At 32.5% G+C, this 16,522-nt stretch overlaps 4 protein-coding genes and 1 long non-coding RNA gene across 5 annotated transcripts; 2 read left to right on the top strand and 3 right to left on the bottom strand.

Moving 5' to 3' along the window:
• The first annotated feature begins 995 nt into the window (after positions 1-995).
• LOC115715299 (F-box/kelch-repeat protein At1g23390) lies at positions 996-2,761 on the top strand. Its single transcript, XM_061113176.1, has 2 exons — positions 996-1,072; positions 1,136-2,761. The coding sequence occupies exon 2, from the start codon at positions 1,265-1,267 to the stop codon at positions 2,411-2,413; it is 1,149 nt and encodes a 382-aa protein (XP_060969159.1). The 5' UTR covers positions 996-1,072; positions 1,136-1,264; the 3' UTR covers positions 2,414-2,761.
• Positions 2,762-4,388: 1,627 nt separating this feature from the next.
• LOC133036727 (uncharacterized) lies at positions 4,389-6,695 on the top strand. The gene is made up of 2 exons (XM_061113453.1): positions 4,389-5,779; positions 5,863-6,695. Exons 1-2 carry the CDS (start codon positions 4,789-4,791, stop codon positions 6,693-6,695), a joined length of 1,824 nt encoding a protein of 607 aa, XP_060969436.1. The 5' UTR covers positions 4,389-4,788.
• A 75-nt stretch (positions 6,696-6,770) lies between these two features.
• Positions 6,771-8,349, bottom strand: LOC133036623 (uncharacterized). Its single transcript, XR_009687203.1, has 2 exons — positions 8,288-8,349; positions 6,771-8,200 (listed from the first exon to the last, which is right to left on the bottom strand). It is a non-coding gene; the product is annotated as an uncharacterized LOC133036623 (long non-coding RNA).
• Positions 8,350-8,378: 29 nt separating this feature from the next.
• On the bottom strand, positions 8,379-10,304 carry LOC133036728 (uncharacterized). Its single transcript, XM_061113454.1, has 6 exons — positions 10,190-10,304; positions 9,926-10,093; positions 9,550-9,825; positions 9,416-9,469; positions 8,921-9,271; positions 8,379-8,804 (listed from the first exon to the last, which is right to left on the bottom strand). The coding sequence occupies exons 2-6, from the start codon at positions 10,058-10,060 to the stop codon at positions 8,379-8,381; spliced, it is 1,242 nt and encodes a 413-aa protein (XP_060969437.1). The 5' UTR covers positions 10,061-10,093; positions 10,190-10,304.
• A 360-nt stretch (positions 10,305-10,664) lies between these two features.
• Positions 10,665-13,754, bottom strand: LOC133036624 (uncharacterized). The gene is made up of 3 exons (XM_061113177.1): positions 13,198-13,754; positions 11,229-12,119; positions 10,665-11,117 (listed from the first exon to the last, which is right to left on the bottom strand). The coding sequence occupies exons 1-3, from the start codon at positions 13,456-13,458 to the stop codon at positions 10,665-10,667; spliced, it is 1,605 nt and encodes a 534-aa protein (XP_060969160.1). The 5' UTR covers positions 13,459-13,754.
• Positions 13,755-16,522: the final 2,768 nt, after the last annotated feature.

Genomic DNA, 16,522 nt, shown 5'->3' on the forward strand with positions numbered 1-16,522 from the left:
TTGGAACAAGTTATGGAATAGCAAAATCTTGGAACGTCATAAAGTCCTGTGGTGGTGTATTCTATCTTGTGCCCTCCCTGTTAGAGCAGTGATCGGACGTCGTTTCCAAATTGAGGACTCTAGCTGTCCTTTATGTGGACGGGGGGAGGAATCCTTTGAACATCTTTTCTTGTCCTGTGAGGTGGCCTTCCATTTTTGGCGCTCCTCTCCTTGGGGCATCTATCCAGTGTGTGACACTGGTATCCGAGTGTGGGATTGGGTCAAGTTTATTTGGGATCTCAACAATAGAGGGGTTCGTGTTGACGAAGTGTTCTTATATGCCTCGATTGTGGTGGATACTATTTGGAGAGTGCGCAATGAGAAGATCCATAATAATTGTGCTCCTGATCTAAAAAAATGTATTGATAATATTTGTAACTCTTATGCAGATTTACTTGTTACTTTGCTCCCTACTCCCTCCCCAGATCAAAAGGAAGTTTGGTCCCCTCCCCCTCCGGATTGGATTAAACTGAATTGTGATGTCAGGGTGGGAGCCAGTAGTATGTGCTTGGCTGTGATTGCAAGGGATCATGTTGGCAGAGTCATTAGAGTTCAGACGGCTCGGGAAGCTTTCTCGGATGCTCTTTGCGGAGAAGCTGCGGCTTGTTGCTTGGCGATTTCGGTGGCCTTAGATATCGGATCTAAGTTTGTGATTGTGGAGTCTGACTCGAGTGTGGTCATCAATGCTCTCAATGGGAAGGATTCTTGTTGGGCGCTTGAAAACTACATCTCATTTTGCTCTAAGTCTTCTCCACTATTTATCAGTTGTAATTTTTCTTTTATAAGTAGATCTTGTAATTTTGCCGCTCACAATGTGGCTAGATGGGCGTTTGCTCATCAGGTATTTGGGTCTATCCCGGTTTCGGTTGTTCCTAACAATATTTTGTGTAACGACCGAGAGGTCTAACTTTATTTGAATCTATGATATAGACGCTTTTCCTAAAAAAAAAATACAGCATACACCCTATTCAAGTATCCAAAAATTAATAGCAAAATAACAATAGTATATTATAAAAATACATCAAATTATCATATTTTATATAAATAAAATATTAAAACTGTAAAAATATTTAAATTGTAATTCATTTTGTAAAACTGTAAAAATATATTTGTGCGTAAGCTACACTGTTGAAAATGGCCCATTTCCACGTCATACATTTCTAATATATAATAACATAAACACTCACAAACACCAACTTCATCCCAAAAATATATCAACTTAAAAATGGCTCAGAAAACCGAAGAAGAAGCAACAATAGATGGAGACATCTTAGAAACCGTCCTATCGCGAGTACCACTCACCGATCTAGTTGCCGCGTCTAGAGTTTCCAGGGATTGGAACACAGCCGTCTACTCCTCTCTCCGCCACGTCAACAGAATCAAACCATGGCTCCTTGTTCACGTTCAGACCAGACGACACCCCTACGCGACTACCTCATACGCGTACGACCCACGCTCCGCCGTCTGGATCCATCTCCACCAACTACCAAACCTCAAATACATCTCCGCCCTCCGCTCCTCCCACTCAAATTTCCTCTACATGCTTTCTCCTTCCCACTTCGCCTTCACCTCCGACCCACTCCGCCTCACCTGGACCAAAGCCAACGCGCCGCCGCGCGTCTGGCGAACCGAGCCGATCGTCGCTTTAGTCAACGACCGCGTTGTCGTAGCCGGTGGCGCGTGTGATTTCGAGGACGATCCCCTCGCTGTCGAGATTTACGACCTGAGAACTCGCACGTGGGACACGTGCGAGTCCATGCCTTCAACTCTTAATAACTCCGCCGCCTCGACCTGGATATCGATCGCCGTTCGCGGCGGCGATTTGTACGTGTGTGAGAAATCCTCCGGACTGACATACTCGTTTGATCCTGTAACCAAGTCGTGGCGTGGGCCGTACGATCTTCGTCCCGATCAGAAAGTTTTCAGCTCCGCCATCGGATTGGCCGACGGGAATTTGATCGTGGTCGGGTTATTGGGTAGCTCCGAGAGTGTTGAAGGCGTGAAATTATGGAAAGTGAGGAGTGACGAATCTATGGAGTGCGAAGAAATGGGAGAGATGCCGATGGAGATGGTGGAGAAGTTCGTCGGAGAAAGCTACTGCGTTTCGTCAGTTACGGTGGCGGCGATGGGCAAAATCGTCTTTTTACATAACCCGACTGACCCGGGGGTAGTGATCCAGTGCGAGATATTGGATGGGGAGTGTAGGTGGGGATGCGTACGGAACACGGTGTTGAACGACGGAAGTCGGATGCAATTGGTTGTGATTGGTTGTTGTGATGTGGACATTAGTGATTTGATGAGAATGGCTATAAAAAGTGACGTGGAATTGGGCCCATCTGAAACTGCTTACGTGGCTTCGCATGTTGTGGATTAATATATTTTTCTCAGAACACTGCGCGATCTACTAGAATTTATTGGTCTGGCATTTATGGAGTTAACACAATTTCAATTATGTTTTTTTTTTTTATAAATTATTATTTTTTTTTCTATTATTTCTCTTTATATTTTCATATTAAAAACATGTGGAATTTAATAAAATTATGATAAGTGATTAAATTTGTGTTTAAAATATATTTTTGTGTTATTTTTTTAAATATAAAATAATATTTTGGTGTGAGTGGTGACCAACATTACATAAATATTTTATACCCCACGTGAAGATATTATATGTATTTATTGTTGTAATTTAATAATGAGTCTAATATATTTTAGTTTCTATTGATTTATGTAGTGTTTGATATTTCTATTATCTATAATCTTTATTGTTCTAGTTCTGTTTGTGGATTCTCTTTTCTCCCGTTAATTGTTTGATTTTGATAGAGAAAGAGAAACGATTTCTCATTAGCTTTTCTCTTAAAAAAAATTCTCATTAGCTTAGAATGGGAACTTCATAAATATCAATTAATTTTTATATCTCTTATTCATTATCTTTTTAGATTGAAAAGAACTTAAAAATTTTTTTTTGAAGAGAACTTGATGTTTCCTTTTTAAGGGAACAGATAAGAACTTTTTATAAAAGAATATATCATACAAGTGTTTCCATTAAATTTAAATTAGTTTAAATTAAATTGATAATATTAAAGTTAATGTGGATATTGCTTTAGTTTTAATTTTGGTAAGTTTGCACCAACTTCCATTCAACCACTGTCACCCAGAATTTGTAGTTGGTGTGTCTGAGTCTTTGAGTTAGATTAAAGAACTTAAATAGCATAACGTTATTTTAGAAATGAACAGCTTAACGACATTTCAAGTTATTCAAAGCTCAATTTTTATAGTTTTCTTCATCTGGACAACTAATTAAACAACTTATTATTGAGTTGAATTTTATTTTTATTATTTTTGTTAAATAATTAATTAATATAGTAACTTATAAATTTGTTATTTTATTTATTTATTGTTTCAGTATAGAGTTTATTCCAACCGATTTATTATTTTGTTTAATAAAGTATTTTTTCATTAAAAAAAAGTGTAATTAATAAGACATTAGATGTAAGTATGTATTTTTAGGAACCTAAATTTCCAAAAGTATTTCTATATATATATATTAATTATTGTATACATAATAATATTTTATGATATTTCAAATTAAAAAATCAAGCCTTTAATAATACACACACATGAAAGTTGAATTGATGATTATTATTTGGATTAATAGATAATAACAACTTAATAATTGAGAAAGTAGCATCGTAGTAGAGTAATTATAGTGACAACAACGTACGTACAAAAGAAAGATATGTATTCTATAATTTCTATGTACGGATATTATCAATTAGCAAGTGGTGGTCCATGCAATCATGTTTAAATAGTGATGACCTTTGTTTCTTCACTATGTTCTAATGGCCAAGAGAAGAGGTTACAGACTTACAGTTGTCATGGAAAATGTAAGTTGTGTAGGTCAATTTAAATGTAATTTTAAATATGGGAAATTTTCATATCTATACGTAATTTACAATCTATTAACGTAAATCACGTTAATTAATCTAATGCACTCCTAATAACGTGCCACCTCATCACCATCTACCGTAAATCCAAAAAAAACCCAGACTGCCAACGTCATCAAAGGCGCTGCAATCATCCGAAAATCAAGGGATTTTAATTCTTAAAAAGCGCGTGATCTATAATCAAAAAGGAAACCTATAAATCTATAATCCAAAATCTGAGAATTCAAATCAAAACTTGAAAAAAAAAAAACATTCACGAACAAAAAAAAAAAAAATCGTTCGACAACCGATCGAACATCCTAAAAACACGATTTTCGATTACGCAACCGCACTAACGATTTGCAAAATCGCTTCCCTGCGATTATACAAATCAATATCACAACTGCAAAACTTCTCTCCAAAAAAAAAAAAAAACTCCATTGACGAACAAAAAAAAGCTTCAGAAACAAAAAAGTCACAGCTAGCTGAATCAGAATCATCGACAGATCAACCAAATAGTCAACAGAGCAAATGCGATCAAGAATCAAAGCTTAAGAAAAAATTACCTTCTGCAGAGTACTCGACGACATGTACATCTTCATCGTCTTCCTCTGCCTTTCCTAGAAGCACCACCAAAAGCTATCAAAAATAGGTAATTATAAAAGTTAAAAATACATAACTGATTATTATACAAACAATACTTTCAAATACTTATGTGAGAAAATCGTTTTTTATACGTACATTTGTCAATAAAAAAAAAATACTTAGAATAATCAAAACTGTTTATAATAAAAGTTACATTTGCATTGATTAATGACAGTTTGATATGGAAGATCCAAGAACAGTTATGATATTTTATAATGGACAATGGGTGGACAAAACAAACTACACAGATTTTGAAGTAACAGGGATATTGATACCATCAAACTGTTCTTACAACCTACTTGCACAAACAATATGTTCTACTTTGGGTTTGGACAGAAGTAAACAAAACATTGATGTTCAATTCCAAATTAAATCAGGAATACCACCCATGAAGATTACAGATGACAATGGCTGCAGATTTTATGAACAAATCAGAAAAAAAGATGATGATGAGACCAAATACCCTATGATGGTAAACCTTTCAGCAGCCATTCCACCAGAAAACATTGGTAGCAGCTCCATCAATCATGACTACTCTGAACATACAATGCAAATCACACAGCCTATACCTACAAGGACAGAGTATGCACAAAACATGGCAGACTTTGTAATCAATCAAGTTGAAAATGCAATTGAAACAAGCCAGCAAGCAACAAGTCAAGTGATCTCAGATCCTCATGTTGATAACATATTTGTTGGACAAGTTTTTTCAAACAAGGAAACACTACAAAATGCTGTCAGCCTATACTCAATAAGAAGAAATCAGCCCTTCAAGGTAAAAAGATCCTCCAAACTTGACTACAAGCTAGTTTGCATCGATGAAAATTGTAAATGGAGTTTCTTGGCATCAAAACATGGAAAAACAAACATGTTCAAAATCAGAAAGATTCAGCATTCTCATACATGCTCATTAGATGTCACATCTGTAGACCACCCTAATGCAACAAGCAACCTGATTGGTAGTGTAATAAGAACCAAATTTGTAAACCCAAAGAGAGACTACACACCAAATGAAATAGTGGATGACATGGCAGATGACTATAGTGTCTCCATATCTTACCAAAAAGCATGGAGGGCTAGAGAAAAGGCTATTGTAGATGCAAGACGCTGTCCACACGAATCGTACTCTGAAATACCAAGAATCTTGTACATGATGGAAAAATGCAACCCAGGTACTACTTCATAACCCTAAAACCAATTTTTCCAAACAAAACTATAAAAAATATAATATACTAAATAGTTTCTTGAATTACAGGAACAATCACAGACCTTGTCACAGACGAGAATGGCCACTTCAAATACCTATACTTCGCAATAGGTGCTTCCATCAAAGGTTGGCAACACTGCAATCCAATAATAGTCACGGATGGTACTTTCTTAAAAAATCAACATGGTGGAACATTGTTAATAGCTAGTGCACAAAATGCAAATAGACACATATTTCCACTAGCATTTGCAATAGTAGACTCTGAGAATGACACTTCATGGAACTGGTTCTTCAGCAAACTAAAAGAATCATACAATGAGAGAGAAGGGCAGTGCATTATTTCAGATAGACATGAAAGTATTGCGAAAGCAGCAAATACAAACTTCCCAAACCTCATGCATGGAGTTTGTTGCTACCACTTGCTAAAGAATATCAAGACCAAGTTCAAAAAAGGGGGAGATGAACTCAGAAATGCATTCAATGGAGCTTCCAAAGCTTACAATGCTGCTGAATATGAAAAAAATATGAGAGATCTAGACAATATTCATAGCGGCATAAGAGACTATCTGGTAAACGAAGTTGGAAACAGTAAGTGGACAAGGTTATACAGCCAAAACAGGCGATACAAAACAATGACATCGAACATCGCAGAATCTGTGAATGCAGCACTCAAAGAAGTAAGAGAGTTACCAATAGCAACTTTACTAGAATGTCTTCACTCTTTGGTCCAAAAATGGTATTGGGACAACAAAAATAGAGCATTGTCTACATTCACATACTTGGCACAAAAACCAGAGAAAAGTCTACGAAAAGAGCGAGATATGAGCTTAAAGTACAAGGTAACATATCTGCCTTATAAAAATTATTCCATAATTATATAAAATATACGTATTGGTTTATTTTTGCACTTTATTACACTCATACAGTTATTAAATAAACTTATTAGTCTATTGCTGCATAACAAAAATCAAACTCGTTTGTATACCAATAAACATGCTTAAATTTTTTTTTTTTATATGCAATCAATAATGTAACTAAAATATAACTACTTTCACAGGTGGAAACATCAAACCTGATTGTATACAAAGTACATGATTGTACCGACTCATACATAGTAAACCTGGAAAAAAAAACATGCAGCTGTCAGAAATTTGAATATGATGAAATGCCTTGCTCACATGCAATGGCTGTGTTAACCAAAAGGAATCTATCATGCTACAGCTACTGCTCTTACTACTACACAAAAAAGGCTTTTTTGTCAACATATGAAGATAATATCTTCCCACTAGCAGATTCTACAACTTGGGATATACCGGATCATATAAAAGATATGATTGTTCTACCCCCAACACACAAGAGGCCAGCAGGGCGGCCAAAAAAACAAAGGTACAAAGGTGTGCTGGAAACAAAAACACAGGTCAAATGTGGATCATGCAACCAAAAAGGACACAACAAAAGATCGTGCAAAAATGAACCAGTTCCAAAGCCAACCCGAAAGAGAAAGAACATCAGTACTTAAAAAAAAATAGCATTTTTTCACAACATTTGATACTTAAAGTAATAAGTACTACATTAGTACTATGTCTTGGACTATTATGAACATAATGGTTCCTCTGATTTTACAAAAACAAAAACATGTCAAAAAAATAAACAAACATGTTACCCATATCCATCCATTTCAGGTTTTATATTTTCTTATAATGATCTTCAAATGAAAATTAATATGCAATTTTTTAAAAAATAAAAAAAAAATTAATATATCTATTACCTATTCGTATCCTCACACCAATTATAAAAAAAAATGTACCTGTTACCCTCTCATATCGATATGTAAACAAGAAAAATATCTGATGATAGTGATTTGTTTCCTGAAAAAAAAAATCCATTTTAATTAGATTGATCATCAATTGAAAAAGTAAACTAATCATCAATTGAAAAAAGTAAACTAATTAGTTTCTTAAGTACACAAAAGTTTCATTTACACAAAATAATGTTCCACAACATACAAGGTCCGTATACCACCTAATTAAGTGTTCCACAACACACAACAGTTACATAAAACCAAAAACTACATGTTAAAGTTTGCAAAATACTACAAGTGCTAATTACAAAACATCAGGAAACCACAAAATAACAGTCTAAACTAAACGATAGTAATTGTAACACTAATCATCCAATCTTCAAAGCTCCCCTAGTAGCTTTGGGCATCTTCCCAGTAAACTCTGAACCAGATTCATATCCATTCAACTCCTTCTTCATAGCATGCACAAAAAGCTCAACGCACATCTTCTTTCGGACGAAATCCATATTCAAAGTTTTGGGGACATTGTTGATCATTTCATGTATAAAGTATTCAGCATACTTTATAACGAATACACCGCAGTCACTACAAAAAAAAGAATAAAAATAACAGTCAGAACCATCATAAACTAAAATGTTAATAAAAAAAATAAAAAATATACAATATAGTTACCACTGATCTTGTTGAGGCAATTTATCTATAAAAACAATTTCCAATGGATCTGTATCCTTCACTCTGAAAATACTGAGTGCTCTTGTCAATATCAGACCTCCGACCATAGAAATCCACATGAGACAATAAAATCGGCAAAATAACGACAAATGCATTCACAAAGCTCGCGACTGTCCTTAAACTTTCCACGCCTCAAAGAATTGCACACCTTAAGACATCTCATCTTGATGTCAAAGACGCACAAAATCCAATGTGCCAAAGCCATTACATTGACCGGAAATAGCATGAAATCTAAAACGAACCATGGTTTACCACACAACAAGCCAAATCCCGCAATATACGCAGCTGCCTTAGTGTCCCGAGGAACAGAATTAATATCCTCATCATTTGCACAAAACTTGTTGTACAAATCAAATATATGGGCTGCAAAAAAACAATCAGTGGTGCTGGCAGCAACCCTCACACTTTTGTCATACTTAATTTGCTTCCTCAAGTAATAAAAGCACACATCAATATGCTGCATAACGTATAACATAAAAAAAAAACATAAATTATAAACAAATAAATGAAAACTCAAACACAAACATAAAAAAAAAAACTCCCATCAATATATCATAAGAAAAAAATACTAACCGAACATGATAAATTTCTCCCCGGGGTTCTCAGATCGTAAAACCACATTTTATCGTTAACCTTCACAACAACAAAATCTAATGGCACCTTCAATACTCGATCCTCTTGTTTGAACTTCTTCAATTTGTTTTTATCATTGAAACCAGCCTTGAACCATTGCTCAAATGATTTAACTTGAAGCTCATCTGGCATGGCCATCAATCCATTTGAAAATGGAAACAATCCATACACTTCACCAGTTGGTTTACCACTGCTGGCCGAACCAAAATTTGTTGTGTAAGGACTCTTCATTACAGATGCAGGCTTCGCAGCCCTTTTAACAACCTTGGGCGTAAACTCTACATTCAAATCCTACCAACAAACACAACAAACACAAATTTTAAAAATAAAAATAGTAATAATAAAAATAAATTAAAAAGTTTCAATAATAAGTACATAAACAAAATTAAAAAATAAATGTTGGTAGATAATAATTAAACATTTAAAACATGGAACCTTTGCAATATTCCTCTGATTAGAAGCCATTACTTCTTTGTGCAACACCTTACCCTACAAAAAAAAAAAAAAAAACAGTTAAAAAAAAAAACCTAATAATCCATAACAATTACCAAACACGAACATAAAAATACCTTTGCAATTGTTTCCTCAATATCATTGATCTTCTCTAAAGCAGATAGTGTTATACTATCCTCTGTACCTTGACTATCACCCAACTTTTCAGTTGCACCAGTAAACTCTTTGGTTTCTTCATAAATCATCTCATCATCAGCAACCTTCTCATTTACACTAACTACCTCCTTGCCTTCTTTGACAGCTGACTCCCCAGCACTCACTCCACCACTAGATCCACCAACATTACCTCCACCTTTAACTTCCTTGGCACCAACCCCATCACCACCAATACCCTGCAAAAAACAAAATAAAAAAATAAAAAAAATAAATTATCAATATGCAAATATATATAACTCACATACCAAAATATATAAATAAAACATAAAATATAACCTTGTCATCGCCATCATTATCATCTTCCCTTAACTTGTTAGATCCGTTCTTGAACATCTCATGATCATCATCAACCACTTCTTTCTTGTCATCATCCCCTTTCTCATCACCAGGTTGGGATGTAATAAAACACATTATATCAAAAGTAGGCTGACTACCACCATCATTCTACAATAAAAAACAAATCATAAACCAAAAATGTTACTGATTTCTAAATATAACAAGAAAACTACAAATAAAAACTACAATAAAAAAAAAAGTTACCTTATTCTCTATATTCGTAACATCTAAAACTTCCTCAACCTGTATATAATTTCACATTACACTACAAAAATAATAAAAATAATCCTAATAATTTACACCAATATTAAAATTTAAAAAAGTTACCTTATTATCTACCAACATTTCATCCCCAGCTTTTTCAACCTAAACAAAAGTTTAACTTTATATTACAAATATTATCAAAAATAATCAAAATAGTTTACACAAAAACAGTTTACATAAAAAAAAACAGTTTACATAAAACCCAATAATTAATCTAACAACTAATTAAAAAACAGTAAACATAATAGTTTCTTAATTAACTAAAATTACCTCCACAACTGGCTCTTCTTCATTTGTCAAAACAAGGTCATCATCATTCTGAAAATAAAATACAATACACACAATAAAAACACAGCATTATAACTAATCACATACTCAATAAATAAAAAATACACACTATCAAATAAAAATAATCTTAAACACATACCATATTAAAAGTATCCTCATCGCTCACTACAACATTTCCACCATCATTTCCACTTAAAAAGCAATTTCTCAACTCATTGAACTTCATGTCCAAATAAAACTTCAAACTTCCATCAATTTTTGCATCGATATAAGACTTCATATTCAACTCACATTCCTTAACACTACACTTCATCTCAGTACTCAACAAACTCAAAGACTCATCAATTTTTGTTTGATTACCAACAAGCATCTTCACATTGTTCTTTAACTCTGCTAGATCAGATTTCCCCACACCATAACTTCTCTGTATACCAGATGGGTCACCTTTCTCATAATGCTTCCTTTGTAATGGCTCATCATCAAAATCATCTTCAGAAGTTTCCAACAAGGGGAAATCAAAACCTTCAAGTTTCATCATCTTCCTTTCAACATCAGTGGGGAGAATAGCTTGAGCTTTCAGCTACAAAAAAAAAAGTAAAAAAACGAGAAAAAGTAAGCATATAAGTTTACAAAAAATATATCACACCAGTAAACAGAAACAACTACATAATTTTAATAAATACTTATTTACCTTTGATGACATGAAAATTTTCCTATCCAGCTCCCCAGAGTTAGGATTTCCAGTACTTGACCACCTACAAATCCTATACTCTTGCGAAGCATCATATTGGCATATAGATGCCTTAAGACATAACGGAATAGTTTCATACAACCAGACCATAAATGCATAAGGGAAACCAGGTAACTTGTATGTTTTACTATTTTCTTTCGTCTGTTTGCGTTTCACCTTAGCTTTTCCCTTAGCACATGAATCATCAGACAAATCTGTTCTTTTTCTGCCCCTCAAAGCAATCATCAAATTGTGCAATGTAAGATCAAAAACAATTTTCCCCCAAGGGAAACTATCATATTCACCAAGCCCCACAATATTCATCAACTCATCAGAAACTTTTTTTACAGCAGGACTACAAATCAACCCATTGGTAAGAAGGTACAAAATTGCCATTTTAACAGCATACTCATCACTCTTGAACTCACTAAACATAAATCTTTGTTCAACCGCACCATGAGTGACTTGCTGCTCGAAAAAATACTTATCAACAAATGCATTCTCCCTTTTTGCATACTTTTTCATATCATTATCACCATTACACAGTAAACCAGTTATGACCGCAAACTCAGCCAAACTAAACCTAAAATTTTCACACCCAAACTTAAACCACATCTCCTTCTCATTTTTTTGATGTACCTCCCTAAGCAGAGCATTATGTATTAACTGAGGTTGATATAAAATTGGTTTCATGTCTAACAAATGACCAAAACATGATTTACGAAAAAGCCTAATTTGTTCAGGGCTCAACTTAGCATTGATATTTGCAATCACTTTGTTCTCCAATGTATTAGGGAAGAAAATCATCTTACCCTTAACACGACTCTCAGGTTTAAAATATTGCTCCCACTCCTACAAAAATAAATAAACACATAAATCAACATAAAGATACTGTAAACTAAACTATAACAAAAATAACACTAAAAAAGCATTTTTTTGACTATAAACTAACACGTATATACATTCTACTAGAAATAAAACACCCAAAAATCCCAAATAAAAAGCAACATAAAGATTCTGTAAAACTAAACTATAACAGAAATAACACTAAAAAAGCACTTTTTTGACTATAAACTAAAACGTATATACATTCTACAACAACTACAAAACACAAACAAAATAGTCCAAAACATTTCAAAATGGGAAAATCAAACTTATAATTGCTCAAAAAGCCTTTCAATTAATCTTTGGTGTTTAAACTTTCCGATAAACCCTTTTTGTTACAATAGAAACTGTCATAATATTAGAAGTTCTTGTTTAACAATCGTTTCGGTTTCATAAACAACTAAGTTATTAAAACCCAAGAAAATATTCCTTCCGCCAAAACAAAAAACAAGAAAAGATACAAACACAGTTCATGATATTCCTTTCGCCAAAACAAAACTCATGGCCATCACAGTTCATGATATTTTTTCAAAAAATTAGTTTCGTTAGATATGATCGAATTTCAAGAAATCAAATTAATCATAACTTTCATCGACAAACACTTCCACTCAACGGTTACGTTTACCAAAAAAGAGTACATACATTTCTAATAAAAACCGTAACCAATAAATCCATCAAAACAAAATTTAAAAACAACAAAATAGACTAAAAAAATTACAATAAAATAAAAATTATATATACAAACTGTAAACCCTAAAATAACCGAAAACATAATAATCACTAAAAATAAATTAATATTTGAAATGTATATACTAAAATTTATTGAACAATAAAAAAACAATAAAAAAACCATAGAAAACCCTAAACACAACTAAAAAACATCAAAAGGAAAAAAATAACACACATGCAATAACTTAAATTGAAAACCGAAAAAAAAGAACAAAAATCCAAAAACAAATCCGTAAACCATAAAATCCATCAAAACCAGAATATTAAATCAGACAATAAACCAAAAAAATTACAACAAAATATAAAATATATATACCTTAATACTATCTGGAACTCCAATCTCCAAATCGTCACTATCATATTCAACATCCTCTTCTTCAATCACTTGCTTCATCTTTTTCAACGGACGATCTGCATGTTTCCCCTTCTTAGACCCGACATTGTTCCTCTTCCTCTTCGAAGAAAGCTCAGACTCTCCACTATCACTACCCTCGGACATGGTTTCTTTCGATTTGTTCTTCGGATTCATAGCCTTGGAGGACGCGGATGGAGATGTAGACGAACGTGTTTTCACCATTACTAAACGTTTAGAGAAAAGAAATGAAGTTGGGAAAAAATGGAAATAACACTTATATTGATAGGCATATAGGCGGTTTGGGTTTACAACCCACCTTTTGGGTGAAAATTTTAAAAAAATTCAAAAACTGAAACGTGCCCACGCGCCCACACTGAAAAGACGCCTATCACATTTCAACTGACACTTACGTCAGCCCCTCTCATCCACTAAGCGTGTTGAAGAAGCCAAAAAATAAAAAAATTGTATAAAAATCAAAAACGGTAAAACTGACGGTAAACTTAATAATTTAAAGAGAAACGGTATTATTAGAAATAAATGGGAAAAAACGTGTCCCAATGTAATTTTCCCTTTAAATATTATTAATGGTACTGGTAAAAAAAAATATTCATGTAATTTGATTATTATATTAAATATTTACTCATATAATGTTGCCTAATGTGTTGTATTTTTATGAATATATATTATTTTAGACTTTATATTTTAGAAAAATTACTTATCAATCTTTGTGTTTTATCAAATAATAATTTAGGCTTAATGTTTTTCAAAATATATGATTGTGTTTGGTTCGAGCCACTTGTGTCACTCATTATTTGACAGTGTGGAAGAGTTGTCTAAACTCTCCAATTTTGTTCCCATTTAAAGAGAGACTAACTCAACATTTTTTTTTTTTTGAATAAATTATACAATTTTATTAATAACAATTAACTAAAATAATAACAAGCATTTCAATCGGAACATTTTCCTTGTTAGAGACATGACTAGGATTATAATTAATAAAACGAGTTAAATAATTAGTCGCCTATTCTCCAAATTATTTGACAAAAAAACTAAAATTAAAATCAAATAAAAAAGATTGCAGCATGCATCACAGTTAATCTTAAGAACACCTATATTCAGTTTTATATCTACCACTCAGAAAATACAACATTACAGATTGTTGCAGCACGTTCATTCAATCTCGTAGCTTGAGCACTCAACTATTGTGTAAGCTACGCAATCACACTACTAACAACTCCTTCAGTCGTAGAGAACTTGTTATTTCCAACTACTAACATCGATTTGATGGCGAGCCATCGAAGAACAAAGAAGAACCAACAACGAAACAAAACAAAATAAAACCATGACATACAGACAAGACTAAAACACTTAAAGCCATGTCACAGAGGCAAGACTAAAACACTCAAAATCATGTCACATAGTCAAGACTAAAACACTCAAAACCATGTCACAATAACAAAAATCAAATTGCAATAGTAAAACACAGCCCCGATTAAGCCGCACCTATGCTCAAGGATGGTCGGCGAGCCTGGCGAAAAAAAAAGACAACCTATCAATTTAGGAGCAAAAAAAAACTACAATTTTTTCCAACATTTGTACACTATTACTTGTTGGAAATATTTTACCAGGATCTAGATTTACTACCATGTATGTTTCATTAACATCCTAATATGAATTCTAAAACAATGAAATAAACACATATAAAGTTTAGGAAACCTTACATTGGGTGCAGCGGAATATAATGACTCCTTCCGTTCAGATCTCTAGCCCTTGATTCCTTTCTGTAGCAGAACATAATCAAGATCTGAACCTGGATCTCTTTCTCTCCTTCCTTTGATGCTGATTCTCCTTCTTGTTGTTTGGAATCTCCTACAGTCTTACACACTATGATTGAGATACCACTTGATGTGTGTGGGCACTACTCTATAACTCAAGGATTTCGAAATTGAAGAAGAAAAGAAGAGAGAAGGTGGCGGCTAGAAGATTTTCTCTGAAGGAATGAGATGCATCATCTTTTTCCTGAAGCCATCGCTACCTATTTATAGGTAACCACCTAGGTTTAGGTTAAAATTATTTGGCATTAAAATAATGAAAAAATAAATGATAAAAGCCTATAAGAGTGGCCAGACATGGGCTTTGGATAATGGGCCTCACTTATGCAATTTTGCTATTTTATCATTTCTGCATCTTATTTCACTACAAGAATTATGGTCAATACCAACTCCACTATTACTAACGCCTAAAAGTCCTCATTAAAAATGAAGGTATCAATAACGACATTTGAATGTCGTTGGGAAAGCTATTCAGTTTTTTTTTTTTTTAAAAAAAATAATAATTAAAAACGACTTTTTCTTTTCAATAACGACAATGTCGTTAATGAAAAACTATTTAATAACGACATTGTCGTTGGGAATGTGGGAGAGGTTTTTGAAAAGGAGCCGTTAATTTGGGCGGCAACTAGTAACAAGTTTTTTTTTTTTTTTTTTTTTAAATGGACAATTATTTAAATTAATATTTATTTAACAAAATTAGTGAAATAAATCCAAAAATTAAGTAATTGAATTTAAAAGATTTTTTTGTATATTTATAAAAAATAATAATAAATAATTAAATATTTAATAAATAACTTTTTTTTTTGAATCAATAAATAACTTTTATTAATTGAGAATAGATAATTAATAATTAAATAAGTAATGAATTTAATATTGAATAAATTCTTACAATAAAAAATATTAATAAATAATTAGATTAATAAAAAAAATATAATATTTTATTAAATAAAAATAATTTAAATAAAAGAATTTCGGTGAATTTTTTAGATAATAAAAATTTTGTTATTTTAATAATTTATAATAAGTTAATAGTTTTTTATAAAACTAGTAACAAGTTTTTTTTTTTTTAAAATGGACAATTATTTAAATTAATATATATTTAACAAAATTTGTGAAATAAATCCTACAATTAAGTAATTGAATTTAAAAGATTTTTTGTATATTTATTAAAAATAATAATAAATAATTAAATAATTATAAATAACTTTAATTAGTTGAATATAAATAATTAATAATTGAATAAGTGATAAATTTTATAATTAATAAATCCTTGTAATAAAAAAAAGGGTAAATACCATTTTGGACCCTGTGTTTTGCAAAAGTTACAGATTGGACCCTGTGTTTTGTTAAATGACAAAATGGACCCTGTATTTTCTAAAATAGTAAAAATGGAACCCTGAGCTTAATTTTTGATATTTTTTTTTTAATACAACCAACTTGAAGACAATGCTTAA

This window comes from Cannabis sativa, chromosome 4 (genome assembly GCF_029168945.1).
Source record: "Cannabis sativa cultivar Pink pepper isolate KNU-18-1 chromosome 4, ASM2916894v1, whole genome shotgun sequence".
Taxonomy (NCBI): Eukaryota; Viridiplantae; Streptophyta; class Magnoliopsida; order Rosales; family Cannabaceae; genus Cannabis; species Cannabis sativa.

Bases quoted from the DNA above. Each gene is read 5' to 3' on its own strand.
- LOC115715299 (XM_061113176.1), top strand. From the start codon at position 1,265: ATGGCTCAGAAAACCGAAGAAGAAGCAACAATAGATGGAGACATCTTA.
- LOC133036727 (XM_061113453.1), top strand. From the start codon at position 4,789: ATGGAAGATCCAAGAACAGTTATGATATTTTATAATGGACAATGGGTG. The intron at 5,780-5,862 runs GTACTACTTCAT...CTTGAATTACAG, and splicing joins GATGGAAAAATGCAACCCAG to GAACAATCACAGACCTTGTC.
- LOC133036728 (XM_061113454.1), bottom strand. From the start codon at position 10,060: ATGTGTTTTATTACATCCCAACCTGGTGATGAGAAAGGGGATGATGAC. The intron at 9,826-9,925 runs GTTATATTTTAT...TGTTTTTTGCAG, and splicing joins ATAATGATGGCGATGACAAG to GGTATTGGTGGTGATGGGGT. The intron at 9,272-9,415 runs GTTCCATGTTTT...GTTTGTTGGTAG, and splicing joins ATCAGAGGAATATTGCAAAG to GATTTGAATGTAGAGTTTAC.
- LOC133036624 (XM_061113177.1), bottom strand. From the start codon at position 13,458: ATGGTGAAAACACGTTCGTCTACATCTCCATCCGCGTCCTCCAAGGCT. The intron at 12,120-13,197 runs GTATATATATTT...TTATTTTTGTAG, and splicing joins GAGTTCCAGATAGTATTAAG to GAGTGGGAGCAATATTTTAA. The intron at 11,118-11,228 runs GTAAATAAGTAT...TTTTTTTTGTAG, and splicing joins AAATTTTCATGTCATCAAAG to CTGAAAGCTCAAGCTATTCT.